Source organism: Schistocerca nitens, chromosome 9 (assembly GCF_023898315.1).
Source record: "Schistocerca nitens isolate TAMUIC-IGC-003100 chromosome 9, iqSchNite1.1, whole genome shotgun sequence".
Lineage (NCBI taxonomy): Eukaryota > Metazoa > Arthropoda > Insecta > Orthoptera > Acrididae > Schistocerca > Schistocerca nitens.
This window is the reverse complement of record NC_064622.1, coordinates 125571167-125594421: the sequence shown is the minus strand read 5'-3', so window position 1 is coordinate 125594421 and position 23255 is coordinate 125571167. Positions and strand designations below refer to the sequence as shown.

The 23255-nt window shown below is 45.8% G+C and overlaps 1 protein-coding gene across 1 annotated transcript in view; it reads right to left on the bottom strand.

Moving 5' to 3' along the window:
- The window catches only part of LOC126202884 (required for meiotic nuclear division protein 1 homolog), a 101616-nt gene that overhangs the window by 77490 nt on the left and 871 nt on the right, over nucleotides 1-23255 (bottom strand). The window contains exon 2 of the mRNA XM_049936943.1: nucleotides 11368-11494. Within this exon, the coding sequence (XP_049792900.1) occupies nucleotides 11368-11494 (127 nt within the window). The remainder of the gene's footprint in view (nucleotides 1-11367; nucleotides 11495-23255) is intronic.

The window sequence follows — 23255 nt, the reverse complement described above, 5'->3', positions numbered from 1 at the left end:
TGAATACAGTAAGCAGATTCAGAAGGATATAGGTTGCAGTAGATATTCAGAGATGAAGAGGCTTGCACAGGATGGAGCAGCATGGACAGCTGCATCACACTAGTCTTTGGACTGAAGACCACAACAACAAAAACATCTAAAATTTTATTGACATGCTACTAACTTAGGATAATCTAAACTCTTATTATTGTGTATGCTACCATCCAAAATAGATACTGTGTAGGTTTGGTGGACACCAGAATACTGCTGTGGGAGGGATGGGAAGGATAATGTGTAGGATTCCACCACCCACCGAACCTACACAATATCTTCGTCCTTCCCTACTCAACCCTTACTCTCAATCCCTTGCCTCATGGCTCGTATCACTGTAATAGACCTAGATGAAAGACCTGTCCCATACACCAACTCCCACCACCACTTATTGCAGTCTGGTCACAAACACCACCTATCCCATCCAAGGCAGAGCTACCTGCGAAACCCGTCATGTGATCTACAAGCTAAGCCGCCAGTGTGCTCCGTTCTACGTGGGCATGAGAACCAATAAGCTTTCTGTCCAAATGAATGGTCACTGACAAACTGTGGCCAAGAAACAACCTTACCACCCAGCTGCTGAGCACGCTGCCCAACACAACGTTCTGCATTTCAATGACTGCTTCACAGCCTGTGCCATCTGGATCCTTGCTACCAACACTACCTTTTCTAAATTGTGCAGGTGGGGGCTCCCTGCACTTTATCCTAATATCCCGTAACCCTTCTGGCCTCTATCTTTGTTAGTCACTGTCCTTCAGCCACCTATCCCTTTCCCTGTTCCCACTGCAGCACTACACAGCCTTCTATTGAACCAACACAGCCGACCCCCTCCCACCCCCCCCCCCCCCACCCCCGCCCCACCCTGTCCTCCATCCAACATCCCGAATGCACTTCGTTGCTCTACTATCTCCCCATCTCATCCCTGTATGCTCCCACAAGCAGCACTTTACTGTCCCCCACCCCTATTTTCTATTCCTCGCTCTCCGTGCCTCAGCCTTCTCTTCACCCCCAACCACCCAGACTGCTTCTCCCATCATGCGCTGCTGCTTGCAGTTTGGCCTCGGCAGCCAAAGACAGTGGTCATGTGAGTATGAGTTGTGTTTGTGTGAATGTGTGTGTGTATGTTGTCTAGTTCAGGAGGTGGCCTTTTGGCCGAAAGCTAACTTTCAAATCATAGACCACAGCAATCAGTCATCTTTTCCTTTCAGGTTTTATTAAGTGAATCTAGATTTTGGCTAGTGCCTCTTTTCTTTCAGGTTTTATTAGGCAGATCTAGATTTTGGCTAGTGCCTAGCCATTATCAAAGCTAAAAATTACAATAAGAACATAGTCAGGTGATAGTATAAAAAGTTACAACTTGTGGCATAATGTATATGACTTATACATTATATTACATACCACTATTTCATGGTCTCTATGCATGTCCTTGCATGTCAGTCCCCGGATCTTCAGGCTTCTGTCACAGTTCGTTTGAGACTAGTGTATAACAAAGATAGGTTTTGTGGAGAAAACATCGGTACCAAGGTGACAGAAGCCCGAACAATGTGGGACTGACATGCTAGGACATGCATTGATACCATGAAATAGTGGAATGTAATATAATGTATAACCAATTAAGATTAAGCCACGAGTTGTAACTTTTTATACTATCACCTGACTATGTACTTCTTGCATCTTTTAGCGTTGATAATGGCACTAGCCAAAATCTAGATTTTCCTATTAATACCTGAAACAAAAGGATGACTGACTGCTGTGCTTTATCATTTGAAAGTCACATCACAGTTGTTGAATGCACCCACATTACTAATGGAAGTTAACTTGATAAAAACTAACTGCTCAGTAGTCTTTTTGTTGTGCGTCTGCGACTCACCACTTCCACAATATGGTGAGTAGCAGTCTATCCTTTTCATAATATCAACATTATCAGATGCCTCAATAAAATGAATACAATTTACATTCAACAGGTTTCCCTAATGTATTCTCTCTGGTTTTTGATTACTTGCTAATCTGTTGTCAACCAGTCATTTTGATACCTCATTTGTTCTACACCTAATAAATTCTCAACCTTTAGTTTACGATTCTCGCATAAACCTTGTTTGTGGTGTTCAGTAAGCTAATTCCTCTAGTGTTCTTGTAATTATCCAGTCTTCTTTTTGAAACCGTGCTTGTGACCATGATTTGGAATAGCTCTATTTCTACATTAAATATTAAATAAATGTAGTAGTCTCTTATGTAGCAGAGTGCTTCCATAGTTTAGCACTTCGACATTTATGTTGGATGTCATTTATCTGAGCAATTTCTTGTTCTACAAGATATTGTTTGCCTCCTGTGAATATAATATTCTGTTATGCTTTTATACAGCTATCACAAGATTCCTGATGAACTAGTTTTGGTGCTCGATTAGCTGCATTTCTCTCATTTGTTAATTTGATGATTCTCTTTATGAGTATTATTTGAATAAAGACGGTAGTGTTGGTGGCAACTTTTATGTTGTAAGAGTGAGAGACAAAAGAAAGTGGGGACAGTACAAAAGATTCAGTCAAAACAGAAATACTACAGACAGTGAATTTATAGTTCACTCTGATAGAGTGGCCAAATTAACAGAGAGAGAGAGAGAGAGAGAGAGAGAGAGAGAGAGAGAGTGTGTGTGTGTGTGTGTGTGTGTGTGTGTGTGTGTGTGTGTGTGTGTGCGCGCGCGTGTGCGTGTGCGCGCGCGTGCACGCATAAGTGCGTGCGTGCGTGTGTCTGGATGCAGCACAGCACTTCACAAAACAGTGCTGTGGTGTCACCGCCAGACACCACACTTGCTAGGTGGTAGCCTTTAAATCGGCCGCGGTCCGTTAGTATACGTCGGACCCGTGTGTTGCCACTATCAGTGATTGCAGACCGAGCGCCGCCACACGGCAGGTCTAGAGAGACTTCCTAGCACTCGCCCCAGTTGTACAACCGACTTTGCTAGCGATGGTTCACTGACAAATTACGCTCTCATTTGCCGAGACGATGGTTAGCATAGCATTCAGCTACGTCATTTGCTGCAACCTAGCAAGGTGCCTTGTTCAGTTACTATTGATACTGTAAATGATGTACAGACAAGAGCTACGTTCAACATTAATGGATTAAAGTTAAGTATTCCACCATCTGCGTCCGTTTTTCTAAGTTCTAATTTCCTTGTCCTGTTCCAGACCTCACGCCAGCCTGTGTGAGCTTAAACACGTGCCTTTCGGCTTCCTCTAAACTTCGTGGGTTGGCTCTCCTGCCAATCCACAACATTTTGGCGACGAGACCAAACCGCGTTCGTACCTATCCTGCCCTGATTTACTTGTGTAATGGCTTCGCCACCATCTCTAGATGTACTGTCCGAATTTTATCGCTTACAGAATCAGCAGACGCAGGCCTTACTGGATGCCCTTGGACAGCTCGTCCAGGGTCAACGTGCAATGCAAAACGATGCGGCAGCCGCCGCTCCACCGCTAACGCAGCCGCAACATGCAGTTGCACCAACTTTTCGTCCTTTTGATGCTGCACTGGAAAACTGGACGGAGTGGTCACGCCAATTTGGATTCCATCTCGCCGCCTACAGAATTCAAGGTAATGAGCGGCAGCCTTTTCTCCTTTCATCCGTTGGGGTACACACGTACCGTGTGATAGTCAAATTATTTCCCCGACGCGACGTAGCAACTCTGTCCTGCGACGAAATTTTGTCTGCATTAGATGCACATTTCAAAGAATCAGTCAATGTAGTTGCCACACGGTATACCTTCTTTTGTACAAAACGTTCGGCAGGTCAAACTAATCGGGAGTGGGTTGCAACCTTGCAAAGCCTTACTAGGGATTGTGCTTTTGAGTGTCACTGTGGACTACCTTATTCAGATACTATGGTACGTGATGCAATTGCACAGAACGTTTCTGATGTTCATATAAGGGAACAGATTTTGAAACTAGTCAATCCCTCCCTTCAACAAGTGATGGACATATTGGATCGGCAGGACACACTTGACTTTGCTCAGGAATCATTTGAAACTTCACCAGCCGTGTGTCACGTTAACCGGCCTGCCAGGCAAGCTGCACGGAGCAGTAAACAGCCCTCGCGCCTGGCCGCGCAACTGCTACCAGGCTCTCAGCCACGTGTGCCGCGCAGGCAGGCAAATGCAGTGCTAAAATCATGCCCGCGGTGTGCTACTAGACATTCGCGTAAGGACTGCCCGTCACGCCAGGCTATTTGCTTTTTCTGTAATAAAAAAGGACATGTTCAGAGTGTTTGCCAGAAAAAGCTCAGATCGGACACTCACAACCATTCCAGGCCCTTTGCTTCGCGCCGGAATCGGAACCGAACCAAGAATACTCAGGCTCGTGAAACTTCGCCCATGGAAATTCATATAGTTCATTCCACTCCGCCCAGTGCCACTCTCTCTAACAGTGACCGTGTTCATCCCCACAAATAGTGTGCATCGACATCGCCGGAAATCCCGTCATGTCGCAAGTGATTTTGTACCAGTGTCAGTTCACGTTGCACGAGACAGTCGCTCTTGTCGTCAGCAGGACAATAAACTTTTTGTCGACTTGGACATTAACGGCAAAGTGATACCATTCCAGCTCGATACCGGAGCTGCAGTTTCACTGATCAATCAAGACACATACAAACAGCTGGGCACACCTCCGTTGCGTGCCGCAAATGTTAAGTAGTTATTCAGGACAAGCGATCCCTGTGTAAGGACAGTGCAGCCTTCTTGCAACATACAAAGGACAAACAAAACTTGTGTCATTGTACGTCCTTCGTTCTTCTTCTGCAGTGAACTTGTTTGGCTTCGATTTATTTCAGTTGTTTAACTGGTCTATAGTAAATCAGGTCCTATCAGTGAACCAGACTGTGCCTTCAGACAGTGTTTCTCGTCTATGTGAGGAATTTTCAGACATTTTTGCACCGGGCCTTGGTTGCACTCAGAACTATAAAGCACATTTGGAACTGAAAGTAAACGCGCAACCGAAATTTTTCAGAGCGCGCAATGTTCCCCACGCATTGCGTGATGAGTTCGCAAAAACATTACACGATTTGGAATCACAAGGTGTGATTGAACGTGTGCAGGCTTCTCTCTGGGCATCACCCTTAGTAATTTTGCCAAAACCTTCTGGAAAATTGAGACTTTGTGTGGACTTCAAGGCAACAGTGAATCCACAACTAGTGATTGCAACTTTTCCTTTACCCTGCCCGGAAGATCTTTTTGACAAACTGTGCCCGGGTAAACATTTTTCGAAGTTGGACCTAGCAGATGCGTACTTGCAAATACCGGTGGACGAAGACTCCCAGCGCGTTTTGGTGGTTAACACGCATCTTGGTTTGTATCGATTCAAACGACTGCCATTCAGGTGTGCATCCGCCCCTGCATTGTTTCAGCAATATCTGCAAACTATTTGTGCGTCGGTCCCTACTGCAGCAAACTATCTGGACGATATTGTGATCTCCGGAAAGACGGAAGAAGAACATTTAGCCAATCTCAGAACATTATTTCAGGTCTTGCGACAAAATGGTCTTCGGTTGCGGAAGGACAAATGTGTGTTTTTTGCTCGTGACTTGCCCTACCTGGGACATGTAATCAATGCCCAAGGCATACATCCCAGTCCCGAGCACCTCCGTGCCATACAAGACTTGCCTTCGCCGCGGAATTTGAAGCAGCTACAGAGTGTGCTGGGAAAAATTAATTATTATCATCGCTATGTGCGCCACGCCTCTTCCATTTCAGCTCCACTTCATCGCTTACACCGTAAAGGTGTTCCGTTCGTCTGGACGACAGAATGCGAACGCGCCTTTCGCCAGTTGAAATCGGCGTTGCATTCCAATACTTGCCTTACGCCATTCGATCCCCAGAAACCCCTTTTGTTGATGGTAGATGCATCGGATTTCGGGATCAGTGCTGTGCTTGCGCACAAAGATGGATCGCATGATCGCCCTATTGCCTTTGCGTCCAAATTGCTCTCATCTGTGCAAAGAAATTATTCACAGATCGAGAAAGAAGCATTGGCTCTCGTATTTGGTGTTACAAAGTTTCATGATTTCTTGTATGGGCGTCACTTTACCGTCATCACAGACCACAAACCTTTGATATCGCTTTTTCATCCGAACAAGCCTGTACCTCCACGTACAGTGCAGAAATTCATTCGCTGGTCTATTTTCCTCTCGCAGTACCGCTACGATATCTTGTATCGGTCCACTGCTAAGCACGGAAACGCCGATGCGTTGTCCCGTTTGCCTGTTGCTGAGGATAGAGCATTCGATTCTTCCGAACTTGCTTGCATGTTCATTGATGCGGAAACCAATGCCGTGGTCGAATCATTTCCGATTGATTTTCGTCGTGTAGCTACAGCCACAGCTGCTGACCCTGTCCTTGCTACCGTTCTGCATTTTGTTGCCACGCAATGGCCCTTGTCAAAGTCACGGATCGAGGATCTGTTGGTTCGCCGATTTTTTGCTCACAAGGGGAGACTTTTTGTACGACGTGGTGTTTTGCTGTTGCGTTCTGATAATGATCAGTCCAGCGTCGTGGTCCCACGTTCGTTACAGTCCTCTGTCTTACAGCTTCTCCACCAAGGACATTGGGGTATAGTGAGAACGAAACAACTTGCTCGTCAGCACTGTACTTGGTTTGGAATCGATGCTGCGATTACGAATATGTGCTCTTCTTGCATGGCGTGTGCCGAACAACAATCCGCACCACCGCGGAAATTCTTTGCATGGCCAACAGCCACTTCCCCTTGGCAACGCTTACACATCAATTTTGCTGGTCCATTCTGGAATGCTCGATGGTTGGTTGTGGTAGATTCATTCAGTAATTTTCCTTTTGTTGTCCGGATGTCTTCCTCGACGTCATCTGCCACCATCCAAGCGTTATCTGCTATCTTTTGCATTGAAGGTCTTCCGCAGACTATTGTTTCCGACAATGGCCCACAATTCATGTCCGCAGAATTTCAGTCATTCTGCAAGGCCAATGGTATTCAACATCTGACAACCGCGCCGTTTTCGCCACAGTCAAACGGTGCCGCTGAACGATTGGTCCGGACTTTCAAGTCACAGATGTTGAAATTAAAAGAGTCGCATTCTCGGGAGGACGCGTTGTTGCTCTTTTTGTCTTCGTATCGCTCTCAGCCCCGAGATGGTCGCTCACTGCCTGAGTTGCTCCACGGTCATCCTCATCGAACCTTGATGTCTTTGCTACATCCGCCGCATCAGGTTCCTGTGCAGTGGCAGACACCTGCTTTCGCTCCAGGCGATGTTGTCTACTATCGTCACTATCGAGGTTCACGGCGTTGGCTCGAAGGGCACATTCTTCGCTGCCTCGGTCGCGCTATGTATCTGGCTTTGGGGGCCTCTGGTGAGGTGCGTCGGCATCTCAATCAGCTGCGCCTCTGTCGTCGCACGGGATCTGCCGCTCCCCGTCTGCTTTCAGCGACTGTGCCATCAGGTCAGCGCCCTGGGGACCCATCTACTGGCTCGCCTCAGCCCCAGGTGTTACCGACACTGCCTTCCATTTTGCCCCATGGCGATGCCCGCAGTGGACGCGTCGCTGCAACCGCCGGGCGCCTCCCTGGGTCACGTGCTGCCGATCGCTTCCCGTGACCAGATGTCCTCCGACACGGAACTCTTGCCCGCTCCGGACCATATGTCGTCTTCGCCCGTCGGGTGCCCCGACCCGATGGAGGTCGACCCTTCGGCCCCTCCTGTCTCTCTGCGGGCGCATACACCGCATGTTGGCGTGCACCCTGGAGCAGGTTTTCAGGCGTTTGATAGCTCCCCTCGGACCGAATGGCAGGATGTGGGTGGCACAGCCTCGCCTGTTGTTAGGCTCCCCACCTCGCCGCATACGTCAACATGGGGTCCTCACCACAGTGGGCGGAAGCCTTATAACACAACTGTCCGCCAATTTGCGGGGGAGGAATGTGGTGTTACTGCCAGAGTGATTGCAGACCGAGCGCCGCCACACGGCAGGTCTAGAGAGACTTCCTAGCACTCGCCCCAGTTGTACAACCGACTTTGCTAGCGATGGTTCACTGACAAAATACACTCTCATTTGCCGAGACGATGGTTAGCATAGCCTTCAGCTATGTCATTTGCTGCGACCTAGCAAGGTGCTATGTTCAGTTACTATTGATATTGTAAATGATGTACAGACAAGAGCTACATTCAACATTAATGGATTAAAGTTAAGTATTCCACCATCTGCGTCCGTTTTTCTAAGTTCTAATTTCCTTGTCCTGTTCCAGACCTCACACCAGCCTGCATGAGCTTAAACGCGTGCCTTTCGGCTTCCTCTAAACTTCGCGGGTTGGCTCTCCTGCCAATCCACAACAAGTGCTATGAATGGGAGCAGGAAATGGCCAGCAAATATCCTAAGTGTGATTGGCTGAAAGATCCAAATGTCAAATAAACTTGTGGAGTTATTTGGAGGCAGTGAAATGGAGGAATCCGGCAATAGTGCTAGCACAATTTGTCTGTCTTGCAGCACAACACCAAGAGTGCACAGACACAAGTTGGACTCTGTGTGATGTAACAGATGCTCTGAGGACAGACAACAACATTTCCGTAGGAACACGTGTCTTGAAGAATGTTTAAAATTTTAGTGGATAAGGTTTTGTGATTTTGAAGATTAGCAATCTGAGATTGTTAGACCTTAAAGCAGGCTCAGTGCTTTATGGCGGAAGATTAGCATTTAACATCCTGTTGCTGATGAGGTTAACAGAAACTAAGCACAAATTTGGATAGTAAGGAGGCAGATTGGCCATGCCCCTTTCAAATAACTCATCTTGACATTTCATGTTAATTGATTCACAGAAACTCTGGAAAAACTAAATTAGGTTGGCCAGATAGTGATACCAGGTCCACTTTTCAAGAATGCAAGTGCCTTCTGCTGACTACTGCCCCCTGCCACAATGCTATAAAAATGGCCACTATGATAGCTTTTGTAGGTCACACTGATAGTAAGCCGCAGGATAGTTTTTTTTATCACATACTCTTCGTACTCAAGTTGTAAAATAGTTATCTGTATGAAAAAACCAGACAAGTGCGAGAAGTACTCGCCCTCTGCGGGTTCCACACAAACTTAATAATTCATCTACAGGTTTTGGTGAAAGATTTTGCAAGTATCAAAATATGTGACACAAGTGACCCAATCTTTTGGTTGTGTTGACTTCGACACTTAAAGAGACTTTAGACCTTTATATTTGACATACATTTCAACTTGATATCTCTACCCACTCCTGAGAAAATGGGGTATTAAGAGATGGACATACATGTGGTCAACAAAGTGAACCTATAAGGGTTCTGTTTTTACCTTTTGAGGTACAGAACCCTAAAAAAGGAAGACTAGGATTTAATGTCGAATTGTCATTGCACATAACATGAGCTCTTGATCATACAATGTAAATTAGTAGGAACATTCTGGTAGAATGTAAATAAATTAGGAGTAAAAGAGATCATTCACCAAAATAGCAGAAGCACTGGGTCAATGACAGGCACACACAAAAGAGAAAGAAAATTTACTAGCATTTGGAATAACTCCTTTGTCAAGCTAGAGTACCAACTCTCTCTCTCTCTCTCTCTCTCTCTCTCTCTCTCTCTGCTGCAGAAGACAGGAGTCTGGGTGGCTGGAACAATTAACAATCAAGAGTCGTCATTACAAAAGCTTGATAAGAGTCCATAACAGAGGAAAAGAGCAAATGACATTAATCACATCGTTTGTGTAGTGATGTTGTCAGAACTTACTGTGGAATATGAACAGTAACAAGCTATGTGTCAACAGCTGGTGTACATAGGTTTACCAAATGAGGGATCAGCATATGGCCCATTTGTTTTGTAACAGGAGCTGAAATAGTTGCACCAAACCCTTATGTGAAAACAACCACAGAAGGTGCTATGCATTTCACAAAATCCCAAGTTTGCACAAAATTTGACATTACAAGATAAATAATTTTGTGTGTACGATAGACTGCTGACTACTTTAACTGTTCAGTAACTGTTGCAGAACTTTTCCTCGCAACCATAGCCAACCTTTTTGTACCAATATTAGATTTGTAGGCTTCACCAAATCACAACCAAACTATCATCTTCCAACCTAAACTAGATCTCAGGTAATGCTGGGATCAGTACCTAACTATAACTTTAATGCCAAAAAAGAAGAAAAAATATGGAAAAAGTGGCAGTGGAAATTTATGCTTACCTTCCACGACCCAAGGTAGCCACTAATAATCTGCAGTGAATATATGGTCACAATTTTGATCCCCCCCCCCCCCCCCCCCCACACACACACACTTCTCTTGCAGCCAGTAGTGCTCCTGTTCTAGACTTCAGAAATAACAACAATAAAAATATCATAAAGATGACATCTTAAGTCACAGACAGGCACAATTAAAAAAAAGACTTTTGGCCACAGCCTTCATCAGACTAAAGTTTTCATTGCTCAGCAATAAAAATATATACATCTTGGGTATTCAAACATTAATTAGGAGTTAAATAAGCTGATACTAAAAAAGAGAGAGATTGCTACTCACCATATAGCGGAGCTGTTGAGTTGCAGTAAGGCACAACAAAAGGAGTACTAAACAAAATGACCTTTCGGCCACAAGGCTTTCTTCTGAAATAGACAACATACACACCTTGGCAGCCAGTGACAGAGGTCATGTAGTGTGAGCTGCATTAGCATGAATGGCGTATGTTGTCTATTACAGAAGAAGGCCTTCTGGCCAAAATCTCACATGTTTAGTAGTCTTTCTGCTGTGCCTGTCTGCTACTCAACAGCTCCACTATACGATGAGAAGCAATCTATCCTTTTCGTAATATTGTCATTGTTCCATCCTAGATTAACCATTCCTTAGTTAAATAAGTCAGTAAAAATGAATAAAAAGTATGAAAGTGATATTAATAATGAAGCTGTGAGTAAATTTAGAAAGGATAAAAGTACTACTTACCAAGCAGCAACACAGACTTAGATGTTCCTTCAAACGGGGAAAAAAAAAAAAGAAATGGATTGATATTAAACTAATGGGCTTAAATTGGAAAGTCACTCATGTTCCAGGTCAACGGAGAGAAAGCAGAACAGGAAAATCATTAATTGCACTGCTTTCCTTCTTTAGCTTGGGAGTTACTGACCTTTTCTACAATTTCCCCCCATCTCTGCCACAAGAAGCAGTTTCTCCTTTCCAAAGCTAGCATTTACATGACTTTCTGTTAGTGACTAATGTTCGTTATCACTGAGTAATCAGACTTTTTCATCTGTATTTCATTGCTTGTTCAATGTGAGTTATACATGTAATTAAAGAAAACTACTTTTCTTAGTAATTCTAATACATTACCTGCCTGATTAGTATCTGTACCATCCCCTAATGGTCGCACTTCATAGAGATCTTGCTGAATTAATCCCTCCCTGAGCTTCTCCAACTCGTACTCCTCAGCTGTAGCATATGCAACAACATTCCAAAACTGAAAAATATTGTATTTCTAGTTAAGTATCATTATAGTAATTTACTATCAAACAATTTATTAGTGTGTGTGTTACTTTCATTCCACAAAACGATTACCTGGGAGCTAAAAATGTGAACTGTGAATAAATATCTGTTTATAACTAAACACTCCTGTGCAGACATGTTGATGTGATATGTTATAGCTCATGTGTTACGCAAAACAGATTATAATGTAAGAGAAAGAAAGAAGGAACAGTAGAGCCTTACATCCAAAAAATGGAGTGATAATTAGTCACAGCCACAGGTAGCAGGTATGTTTAATAACTATTTCTTAAATGTAGCAAAAAATCCAAGGACACACTGTTCAAGAGAAAGCAGTATACTGAAAAAGCAACTCATGCAAAAATTCAATCACATGAGTGTCTGACCACCTTCTCCTACTGAAAATAAGAAAATTACACATTCTCTCAAGCCAACGGCACTGCCAGATCACTGAAGTTAAGCACTATCAGGCTTGGCTAGCACTTGGATGGGTCACTGTTCAGGTCTACTGAGTGCTGTTGGCAAGTGGGGTGCACTCAGCTCTTGTCAGGCAAATTAGGGAGCTACTTGATCAAGAAATAGTGCACCACATACAAAAACTGACAACGGCTCAGAGAGCAGGGTGCTGACCACATGCCTCTCCATATCCACATCGGTGATGCCTTAAGCGCTGAGGATGACACGGCAGTTGGTCAGTACTACTGAGTTTTCAAGGCCTGTTCAGAATTCTTAAAAAATAAAAACTTATCTGGGTCTGGTGGTGTTTCCAACTGAGTACTAAAGATTTGTTCCCACATAATAAGTGCTGTCTTTCCTGATGTATGTAATGCCACAAACTCAGGGCATTTTCCCAGAGATAATGAAACATGCCATTGTTAAAATATCTCTATAAGAAAAGTGACAGGAGAAAGAACTACTGCTCCATAACACAACTGACATCATTAAATACAAAATTTCTGAGGTGATTTATTCTAGAATAGTATGCCAATCTGAGCAACAATAACATCCTCAGTAAATCACAATTTGCCCACCCGGTTACCGTGCAGTCTACCGCACTGCTTTCCAGGCGAGAAGGCTTGCCGGTCCCCAGTACGAATCTGCCCAGCGGATTAGTGACGAGGTCCGGTGTGCCAGCCAGTCTGTGGACAGTTTTTAAGGCATTTTTCCATCTGCCTCAGCATGTGGGCTGATTCCCCTTATTCCGCCTCAGTTACACTATGTCGGCGATTGCTGCGCAAACACTTTCTCCATGTACGCATACACCATAATTACTCTACCACGCAAACTTTGGGGTTACACTCATCTGGTGTGAGACGTTCCCTGGCGGGGGGTTCCAGTGGGTGCCGAACCGCACAATAACCCTGGGTCGGTGTGGGGCAAGTGGACCGCTGCACCCTGTTAAAAGGTTGTGAACTACTGAGGGCTCCAGCGGGTACGAGGCCTCTCTGTCGTTTCTAGGGCCCCGATTCCATACAATACAAATCACAGTTTGGATGTCAGAAGAATTGCCCAACTGAGAATGTCATTTACACATTTATTAACCAAATTTTACAAGAAATAAGTAACAAAATAGCATTGGTTGGTATTGTCTGTGACCTATCTAAGGCACTTATCTGTGTGAATCACAATATTCTCCCAGAATAACTGAGGTTTTATGGAATTAATGGTCACTTTTACAGAGCATTCTACCACAACCACCCACTTTCCAAAAACTATACAGATAAAAAACAAATATTGGTAGAGTTCTATTCTCTTTCTGCTTGTGCACATATGTTGCATACCATATATTATTTGGCCTACGTTACAGGATGTAGCGATATCCAGTCAGCTGACATGTTTAATTGTTTGAGTGTTCAAATTGTGATATAGGTTATGTTTTTAAAAGTTTTTCATGCATAATGGTTTTTCTATATTGATCTGACAGTATGTGTTATGTGACTCAATCACATATTGAAACGGCAAGTTTGCTTTTGGGAGCATATCCCACTCTGCTGTCATGATGACTTTTACCAGGGCATTAATTACATCGACAGGTAGCCTCAACAAACAGCGAGGTTTTCATCTGATAACGTCACAATGACATGTGGAACTTAATGAAACATGGAATATGGTTTGAAAAATATAGATAGATTATTTATGACATACTTTTTCTGACTTACCGTAGTAATCTTGTGGTCACTCGTCTGTGCACTTCTACACTCAACACAGGCATTAGCGAAAATTTTCTTTTTCTTTGGTGGGTATTGTTGAACTCATTTTAGAAGTTGAGGTGTTTTATATTGGTGTTTTTTGTTGCAGGGCTTCATGAAGCTCTCATCTGTGACACACTGATCTTCACAATGACAACAGAAATACGCTTAATTAAATCTTATCTGTAGAACTGACTTTGTTCATTGCTTTTGGTTCACTGTTGTCACCATCTTTTCAACACATAGAAACTATTCTCTGAGCCTTTCATTAAACACAATCACTATTAATGCATGGCCTACTTTTAAGTACGGCAACTAAAGCGTAAGATGCTATACTTACACCAGAAAAACCACACTCCCTGCAATTTAGCACATAGCAAGAACAGTAGATGATGATGAAGATTGTTGTTGTTGTTGTTGTGGTCTTCAGTCCTGAGACTTTTTTTTTTTTTTTTTTGGTTTGGTTTTAGGGCGCAAAACTGCTATGGTCATTAGCGCCCAGCCTGTGACTTAGGAAACAGTAAAAAAAAACGAAACTGAAAATCAGCAGCAATGGGAACAAAGTCATAAAATTGGAGAAACTAAAAGCAGAAGGAAGGCTTAAAAATCCACTACAGAAAGGGGGTGGTTGTCCCCAAAAAAAGCTTCAAATGACTGACGTCATTACACTAGCACTAATAAACTGGAGAACGCGGTCGGCTGAGCGCATGTCATCTGCTAAAATCGACGATAGATCAGGCGATAGCTGTAGACGGGCGCGTAACGGATTAAAATAGGGGCATTCAATTAAAAGGTGTCTTACCGGCCACAGCTGAGAGCAGTGGGGACAGAGTGGGGGAGGATCGCCGCTTAAAAGATGTCGATGGCTAAAAAGACAGTGCCCTATCCGGAGTCGAGTTAAAATTACCTCCTCCCGACGACGCGTTCGGGAGGAAGAAGTCCAAGCGCAAGGAAGAGCTTTCACTTCCCGCAATTTATTATTGGGAAGTGTAGACCAATGCGCATGCCATAAATGAGCAACTTTGCGACATAAACCGCTCCGTAGATTGGTGAAGGGAAGCGACGGAACAGCTGGCCGAGGAAGAGAGACTGCAGCCTTGGCCGCTATATCGGCCGCCTCATTCCCACAGATACCAGCGTGTCCCAGGAGCCAGAGGAACGCCACCGAGACGCCCCCCAGGTGGAGCAAGCGCAGACAGTCCTGAATCCGGTGGACCAGAGGGTGGACAGGGTAAAGAGCTTGGAGAATGAGGAGAGAGCTGAGAGAATCTGAGCAGATAACATACTGTATCCGCTGATGGCGGCTGATGTAGTGGACAGCCTGGAGAACAGCGTAAAGCTCCGCAGTATAAACCGAACACTGGTCGGGAAGCCAAAATTGATTTGGGGTGTCGCCAACAATATAGGCACTCCCTACACCTAACGATCTTTTCGAGCCATCAGTGTAAATAAATGTGGCTTCCTTCATTTGTGCACATAGAGCAGCAAATGCCCGACGATAAACAAGTGAAGGGGAACCATCCTTGGGAAATTGACAAAGGTCACGGAGCAGGCAGATGCGGGGACGGAGCCAAGGCGGTGCTGTACCCCAAGCTGTCAAGAAGGTTTTAGGAAAGCGAAAGGAAAGAGAATGGAGCAGTTGACGGAAGCGGACTCCCGGTGGTAGTAGGGAGGAAGGGCGGCCTGCATACCCTACATCAAAGGAGGCATCGAAAAAAATGTCATGGTCTGGATTAGCAGGCATGGAAGACAGATGGCTAGCATAACGACTCAGAAGGACTGCTCGCCGATTGGACAGCGGAGGTTCAGCAGTCTCAGCATAAAGGCTTTCCACAGGGCTAGTGTAAAAAGCTCCAGACACTAAACGTAATCCACGGTGGTGGATAGAGTCAAGACGCCGAAGAATAGACGGCCGAGCAGAGGAGTAGACTATGCTTCCATAATCCAATTTCGAGCGCACTAAGGCGCGACAGAGGCGGAGAAGGACCACTCGGTCCGCTCCCCAGGAGGTACCATTCAGGACACGGAGGGTGTTAAGTGATCGCAGACAGCGAGCCGAAAGATAGGAAACGTGGGAGGACCAGCACAGTTTCCTGTCAAACATAAGACCCAAGAATTTAGCGACGTCTGAAAACGGAAGGTTGACAGGTCCTAGATGTAAGGAGGGCGGAAGAAACTCCTTACGTCGCCAAAAATTAACACAAACGGTCTTACTGGGAGAGAAACGGAAGCCTGTTTCGATGCTCCAAGAGTGGAGGCGATCGAGACATCCTTGAAGACGTCGTTCAAGAAGGCTGGTCCGTTGAGAGCTGTAGTAGATCGCAAAATCGTCCACAAAGAGGGAGCCCGAGACATCGGGAAGGAGACAATCCATAACTGGATTTATAGCGATGGCAAACAGTACAACACTCAGCACGGAGCCCTGGGGTACCCCGTTTTCTTGGGAGAAAGTGCGGGAGAGAGTAGTGTTCACCCGCACCCTAAATGTGCGCTCTGCCATAAATTCGCGAAGAAAAAGGGGCAGCCGGCCTCGAAAGCCCCAAGAGAACAGTGTGCGGAGGATGCCTGTCCTCCAACAGGTATCGTATGCTCTCTCCAGATCAAAAAATATTGCTACCGTTTGGCGTTTCCGGAGAAAATTGTTCATGATATAAGTGGAGAGAGCAACAAGATGGTCAACTGCAGAACGATGCTTTCGGAATCCGCATTGGGCAGGTGTTAAAAGACTGCGGGATTCCAGCCACCACGCTAAACGGTAATTCACCATAGGCTCCAAAACCTTACAGACACTACTCGTGAGTGAAATGGGGCGATAGCTAGAGGGGAGATGTTTGTCCTTTCCAGGTTTCGGAACAGGAACGACGATAGCTTCCCGCCATCGTCTGGGAAAAGTACTGTCGGTCCAAATTCGATTATAAAGGCGAAGGAGGTAACGCAGACTATGGGTTGATAAATGCAGCAACATTTGGACGTGGATACCATCTGGTCCTGGGGCGGAGGAGCGAGAAGAAGAGAGTGCATGTTGGAGTTCCCGCAAGGAGAAAACAGTATTGTAGCTTTCGCGATTTTGAGAGGAGAAAGCAAGAGGTCGCACTTCCGCTGCACGTTTCTTCGGGAGAAACGCTGGCGGGTAATTTGAAGAGCTTGAAATCTCGGCAAAGTGCTGACCCAACGAGTTAGAAATTGCGACGGGGTCCACTAATGTGTCATGCGCGACAGTGAGCCCAGAGACCGGGGAGAAACTAGGCGCGCCTGAGAACCGTCGAAGCCGACTCCAAACTTCCGAGGAGGGAGTGAAGGTGTTAAATGAGCTAATAAAGAATTTCCAGCTTGCCTTCTTGCTATCGCGGATGACACGACGGCATCGCGTTCGTAGCTGCTTATAGCGGATACAGTTGGCCAAAGTAGGATGGTGGCGGAAAACGCGGAGAGCACGTCGCCGCTCACGTAGTGCATCACGGCATGCCTCGTTCCACCAAGGAACTGGGGGGCGCCGGGGCAATTCGGAGGTGCGTGGTATTGAATGTTCCGCAGCTGTAAGAATAACGTCGGTAATATGTGTGACCTCATCGTCGACGCTGGGAAAGTGACGGTCATCGAATGTCGCTAGAGACGAAAAAAGTGTCCAATCGGCTTGAGCAAACTTCCAGCGTCGCGGGCGCATATATGGCTGTTGAGGCTGCAGTCTAAGGACACATGGAAAGTGGTCACTCGAGTGTGTATCATCAAGGGCGAACCATTCGAAGCGCCGAGCTAGCGGAACAGTACCGACCGCAAGGTCCAAATGAGATAAATTTGCCGTGGAGGCAGACAAAAACGTAGGGACCCCAGTGTTGAGGCAAACTAGATCTGCTTGGTGGAAGACGTCTAGCAATAGTGAGCCACGTGGACAAGGATGTGGAGATCCCCAAAGCGGGTGGTGGGCATTGAAGTCCCCGACCAGCAAATATGGGGGTGGAAGCTGACCAAGAAGATGAAGGAGATCAGCTCGTGCCATTGGTGTGGACGATGGAATGTATACAGTACAAAGAGAGAACGTGTATCCGGAAAGGGAAAGACAGACGGCGACAGCTTGGAAGGAAGTGTTTAAATGGATTGGGTGATAATGGACAGTTTCATGGAGAAGAATCATGAGTCCTCCATGTGCTGGAGTGCCTTCAACAGAGGGGAGATCATATCGGACGGACTGAAAATGAGGGAGAACAAAGCGGTCATGGGGACGCAGCTTTGTTTCCTGAAGACAGAAGATGACCGGCGAGTAGGATTGTAAGAGGATCGACAATTCATCCCGATTGGCTCGAATACCGCGGATATTCCAGTGGATAATGGACATAGGGTGAACAGAAAATGGAGGAATGTGACCAAGGTCGCTGTCAACTCAACGACTGCTCTGAGCTTGCGACCGACAGCATGGAATGGCATTCAGCCGAAGGCAGAAGATCCTGATCCATAGGTTGGTCAGGAGCAGCTCCTGCCACCAGCGACCGGCCGGTTGATCGGCCGCCAGCAGTGCGCCTCGGCAACACAGAAGACGGCCGAGGGAGACTTCCGCCAGGTGGTACTGTAGATGGGACACGCCTTGGCGGAGAAGGAGAGGAACTGGGTTTCTTTGTAGCCTTCTTGGAAGTATGATGTCTAGAGGAAGGAGGAACCGATGGTTGGGAAGTTGCCGTACGTAAAAACTCTTCACGAGTATGCTCTTTTTTCGAAGTCTTGGTGTCTGACTTTTGGGCTCGAGATTTAGCAGAACTCGACGAAGGGTGAGCCAGAGAGTGGGCAGGCGAAAGTGGTGAGGTTGAACGGGTGATCTTTGCACTGGCCGATCTGACGACCGTGGCACTAAAGGTGAGGTCGCAAGTCTGCGTGGCCGCCTCCTTTGTTGGCCAATGAGAAGCAAGGACAGCGCTGTATTTTCCTTTCTGAGGCACGGTGGGCTGTCGACTGGCGAATAATTTTCGAGCAGCAATGGTCGACACCTTTTCCTTTACTCTAATTTCCTGGATGAGCTTTACGTCCTTAAAAACGGGACAATCTCGAGAGGAAGCGGCGTGGTCACCCATACAGTTGATGCAGCGAGGGGATGGAGGTGGACAAGCACCCTCATGGGCATCCCTGCCACACGTAACACATTTGGCCGGATTGGAACAGGACTGGCTGGTGTGATTGAACCGCTGGCATCGATAGCAACGCGTAGGGTTCGGGACGTAAGGGCGAATGGAAATTATCTCATAGCCGGCTTTGATTTTCGATGGTAGTTGAACTTTGTCAAATGTCAAGAAGACAGTGCGGGTTGGAATGATGTTCGTGTCAACCCTTTTCATAACCCTCTGAACAGCCGTTACGCCCTGGTCAGACAGGTAGTGCTGAATTTCTTCGTCAGACAGTCCATCGAGGGAGCGTGTATAAACGACTCCACGCGAGGAATTTAAGGTACAGTGCGGTTCCACCCGGACAGGGAATGTGTGTAGTAGTGACGTACGCAGCAATTTTTGTGCCTGGAGGGCACTGACTGTTTCTAACAACAGGGTGCCATTCCGTAATCTGGAACAAGACTTTACAGGACCTGCAATTGCGTCGACACCTTTCTGAATAATGAAAGGGTTCACCGTGGAGAAGTCGTGACCTTCGTCAGACCGAGAAACAACAAGGAACTGTGGCAACGATGGAAGAACTGACTGTGGTTGAGACTCAGTGAACTTACGTTTGTGAGCAGACATAGTGGAAGGTGAGGAAACCATTGCGGAAGAATCCCCCATGATTACCGGCGTCTCCGATGGCGCGCTCCTCCCTTGTGGGGGCCCTCTCTGAGGGCACTCCCGCCTTAGATGATTGTTCACACCTCAGGTCACACCTCCCGACAAACGGACGGAGGGACCAATCGGCACTTTCGGAAGGTATCAGCTCGGGTAATCACCCCTCCCTGGGCCTGGCCGTTACCAGGGGGTACGTACGTGTCCTACCTGTCTACCCGGGGCGGGGAATTACGCGTTACCCCGTCACCGGCTACGCATGGAAGTGCGTGGGTTGGCCTTCAGACACGCACAGGGAGGAAGAAAGAGAAAGAGAAAGGGAAAGGAAAGAAGAGAGGTCTCAAACGCCGCAGCGGAGAAGGTAGAGAGAAGAGGTAAGGAAAAGAGAAGGACAAAGGAAGGATGAAGACTTACAAGCAAGGAAGGAAGGCGAAGAATGTAGTATATGTACAAGCGTCCGTCTCCGGACGTAGGCACAAACCATAACCCCAGAGAAAGGGAAAGAAAGAGCCAGAGGTGAAGGGGGGGGGGGGGGGTGGCGAAGATGGGGGATGGGGAAGGATGCGGAAAGGGAAGGTATGCAGCCCGGAAAGGAAGGAAGGCCACATCAGCTCGGGGTCCCGTGCTCGCTACGCACGTATCCACAAAAGAGTTGTGGATCCCCTGGGGGGAGTCCTGAGACTGGTTTGATGCAGCTCTCCATGCTACTCTATCCTGTGCAAGCTTCTTCATCTCCCAGTACTTACTGCAACCTACATCCTTCTGAATCTGCTTAGTGTATTCATCTCTTGGTCTCCCTCTATGATTTTTACCCTCCACGGTGCCCTCCAATACTAAATTTGTGATCCCTTGATGCCTCAAAACATGTCCTACCAACCGATCCCTTCTTCTAGTCAAGTTGTGCCACAAACTTCTCTTCTCCCCAATCCTATTCAATACCTCCTCATTAATTACGTGATCTACCCACCTTATCTTCAGCATTCTTCTGTAGCACCACATTTCGAAAGCTTCTATTCTCTTCTTGTCCAAACTGGTTATCGTCCATGTTTCACTTCCATACATGGCTACACTCCATACAAATACTTTCAGAAACGACTTCCTGACACTTAAGTCTATACGCGACATTAACAAATTTCTCTTCTTCAGAAACGATTTCCTTGCCATTGCCAGTCTACATTTTATATCCTCTCTACTTCGACCATCATCAGTTATTTTACTCCCTAAATAGCAAAACTCCTTTACTACTTTAAGTGTCTCATTTCCTAATCTAATTCCCTCAACATCACCCGACTTAATTTGACTACATTCCATTATCCTCTTTTACTTTTGTTGATGTTCATCTTATATCCTCCTTTCAAGACAATGTCCATTCCGTTCAACTGCTCTTCCAAGTCCTTTGCTGTATCTGACAGAATTACAATGTCATCGGCGAACATCAAAGTTTTTACTTCTACTCCATGAATTTTTATACCTACTCCGAATTTTTCTTTTGAAGATGATGATGATGATTGGTTTGTGGGGTGCTCTACTGCACGGTTATCAGCACCCGGAGAAATACCCAACCTTTGCTCAGTCCAATCTCGCCACTTTCATGAATGACGATGAAATGATGAGGACAACACAAACACCCAGTCATCTCGAGGCAGGTGAAAATCCCTGACCTTGCTGGTAATCGAACCCAGGACCACGTGCTAGGGAAGCGAGAACACGACCGCGAGACCATGAGCTGCGGACAAGAACAGTAGAGCCAACAATGGGGCATAAAGCTGGTGAAAACAGTTGCAAAAAAGGATACAACAGAGGCATCTGATCCCACCCATCGGCTTTGACCCATGACGTAAGGGTGTTGTGTTGTGTGATGTCTGATGGCGCGGAGTTTAGTTTATAAGTGTGTTGTGTTTGTAGATTTCGTCTTGTTGCGGTTGGTGGTGTCCTCTGGTGGTGTATTGGGTTCATTTGGGTGTCGGTGCTTGAAGTGTGCATTTATCGTTGGTCGGTTCGTTGGTTTTGGGGAAGGAGACCAGACAGCGTGGTCATCGGTCTCATCGGATTAGGGATGGATGGGGAAGGAAGTCGGCCGTGCCCATTCAGAGGAACCATCCCGGCATTTGCCTGGAGTGATTTAGGGAAATCACGGGAAACCTAAATCAGGATGGCCGGACGCAGGATTGAACCGTCGTCCTCCCGTGCATTTATCGGTTGTGACTGTTATAGAAGAACAGAAATTAGTTTCACTGAGATAAGAATTAAGTTTCCAATGTGTTTATGTTATTGCGGTGTCATTTGATGTTATTGGTTTGCTGTTTGTCACACTGTAAGTTGTTTAATTCAATTTGTGGCTTGTTTTGTTAGGTGTGGATATGACTTTTAAGTTTAATAGTGTGTGTGTGTGTGTGTGCGAGCTGAAATGGGGGACGACATTTTGTGTCATTAAGTTTCTGTAACTTTTTGGGCTTGTGACGGAGATAGTGAAATGCGGTGTATGAGCATAATATGCGAGTTGGGGGTTAGTGTGTAGCGCCGGAACTTTTTTATGGTAAGTAGTCGTTTTTTTGGGTCTACTGCTCGCGTGCTATCATGTTCGGTGGGTTTTTATGTGTTTTTGGGTCGGTGTTATGTACTGCATGTGTTGGTGGTTGATGTTTTGGTATTGGCACTTGTGGTTGATTTATGTATCTTGGGGGAAATACTGGGTTTCAATTTTTTTTGTATCGTCAGTTGTATTTGACCTGCATAGGTCATGGGAAGTGTTCGACTCCAATGTGTCATAGCTGTGTGTTTTGGTGTCAGGAGTTGCTGTTGACCTATGTAAGTCAAGGGAAGTGTCCGATTCTAATGTGTTGTCGTGGCTGTTATGGTATCGTGTGTTGCTGTTGACCTATTTAAGTCAAGGGAAGTGCCAGATTATAATTTGTGTTGGTTTTGTGGTATTGATAATTGCGGTTTGATTATAATTTTTGAAGTAGTTGGTGATGGGAAGTGACCGATTCCTGTTGATATTGCAAGTGTAGTGGAACTTGGGAATTTTGTGGTGTTTTTAAGCCGTCGTTTTGTGTGATTTGGGATCGTGGTGTGTGTGTGTGTGTGTGTGTGTGTGTGTGTGTGTGTATGTGTGTGTGTGTGTGTGTGTGTGTGTGTGAAATCCTGAGTCCCAAAGGTGTTTTTCTTTAATTTTATGTAGAATATACTATTTTTGGGGCCAGATATGCCTAAAATACATAAAACCATATTTTACTTTTGCAGAATGGTTGGTACGGTATACTGAACTTTGGGTCTCAAGCATTGCTTTTGTGAGTAGTCCAGTATACTGGACCGTGGGCCTCAGGAGGTTATATTTACCTTGTCCCCACCCAAAAATCCCCAATTACTCGCGCTGGTCCCGTTACTTTCATTATATTTATGGAGCGAGATGTGTGTGTTGGTTTTATATGAATTTCGTGTTCGTTGTCGTTTATGTAATGACGTCATAGGCGCCATATTGGAATTGTTGAGAATTGTCGTTTTCGACAATTGGTGACGTCATGGGTCAAAGCAGACGGGTGGAATCTGACACTTCTGTATTCCCGTCATTTTAATTGATGAGTGCACATAGCATTTATTGTACAAAATCATATTTGCCGAAGTACTCAAAATAGACTGGTACGTTTCGGCACAACTCAAGGTAATTTCCAAGACGGCTAGGTATCGAAGTTCCACCCTTACCGCCAAGCGATACTGTCGCCGTTCCCTCTAGTATAGTTGTATTATCTCATTTTTATCGACGTCTGAACATACACTACTATTCTGTCAGAAGACAGGG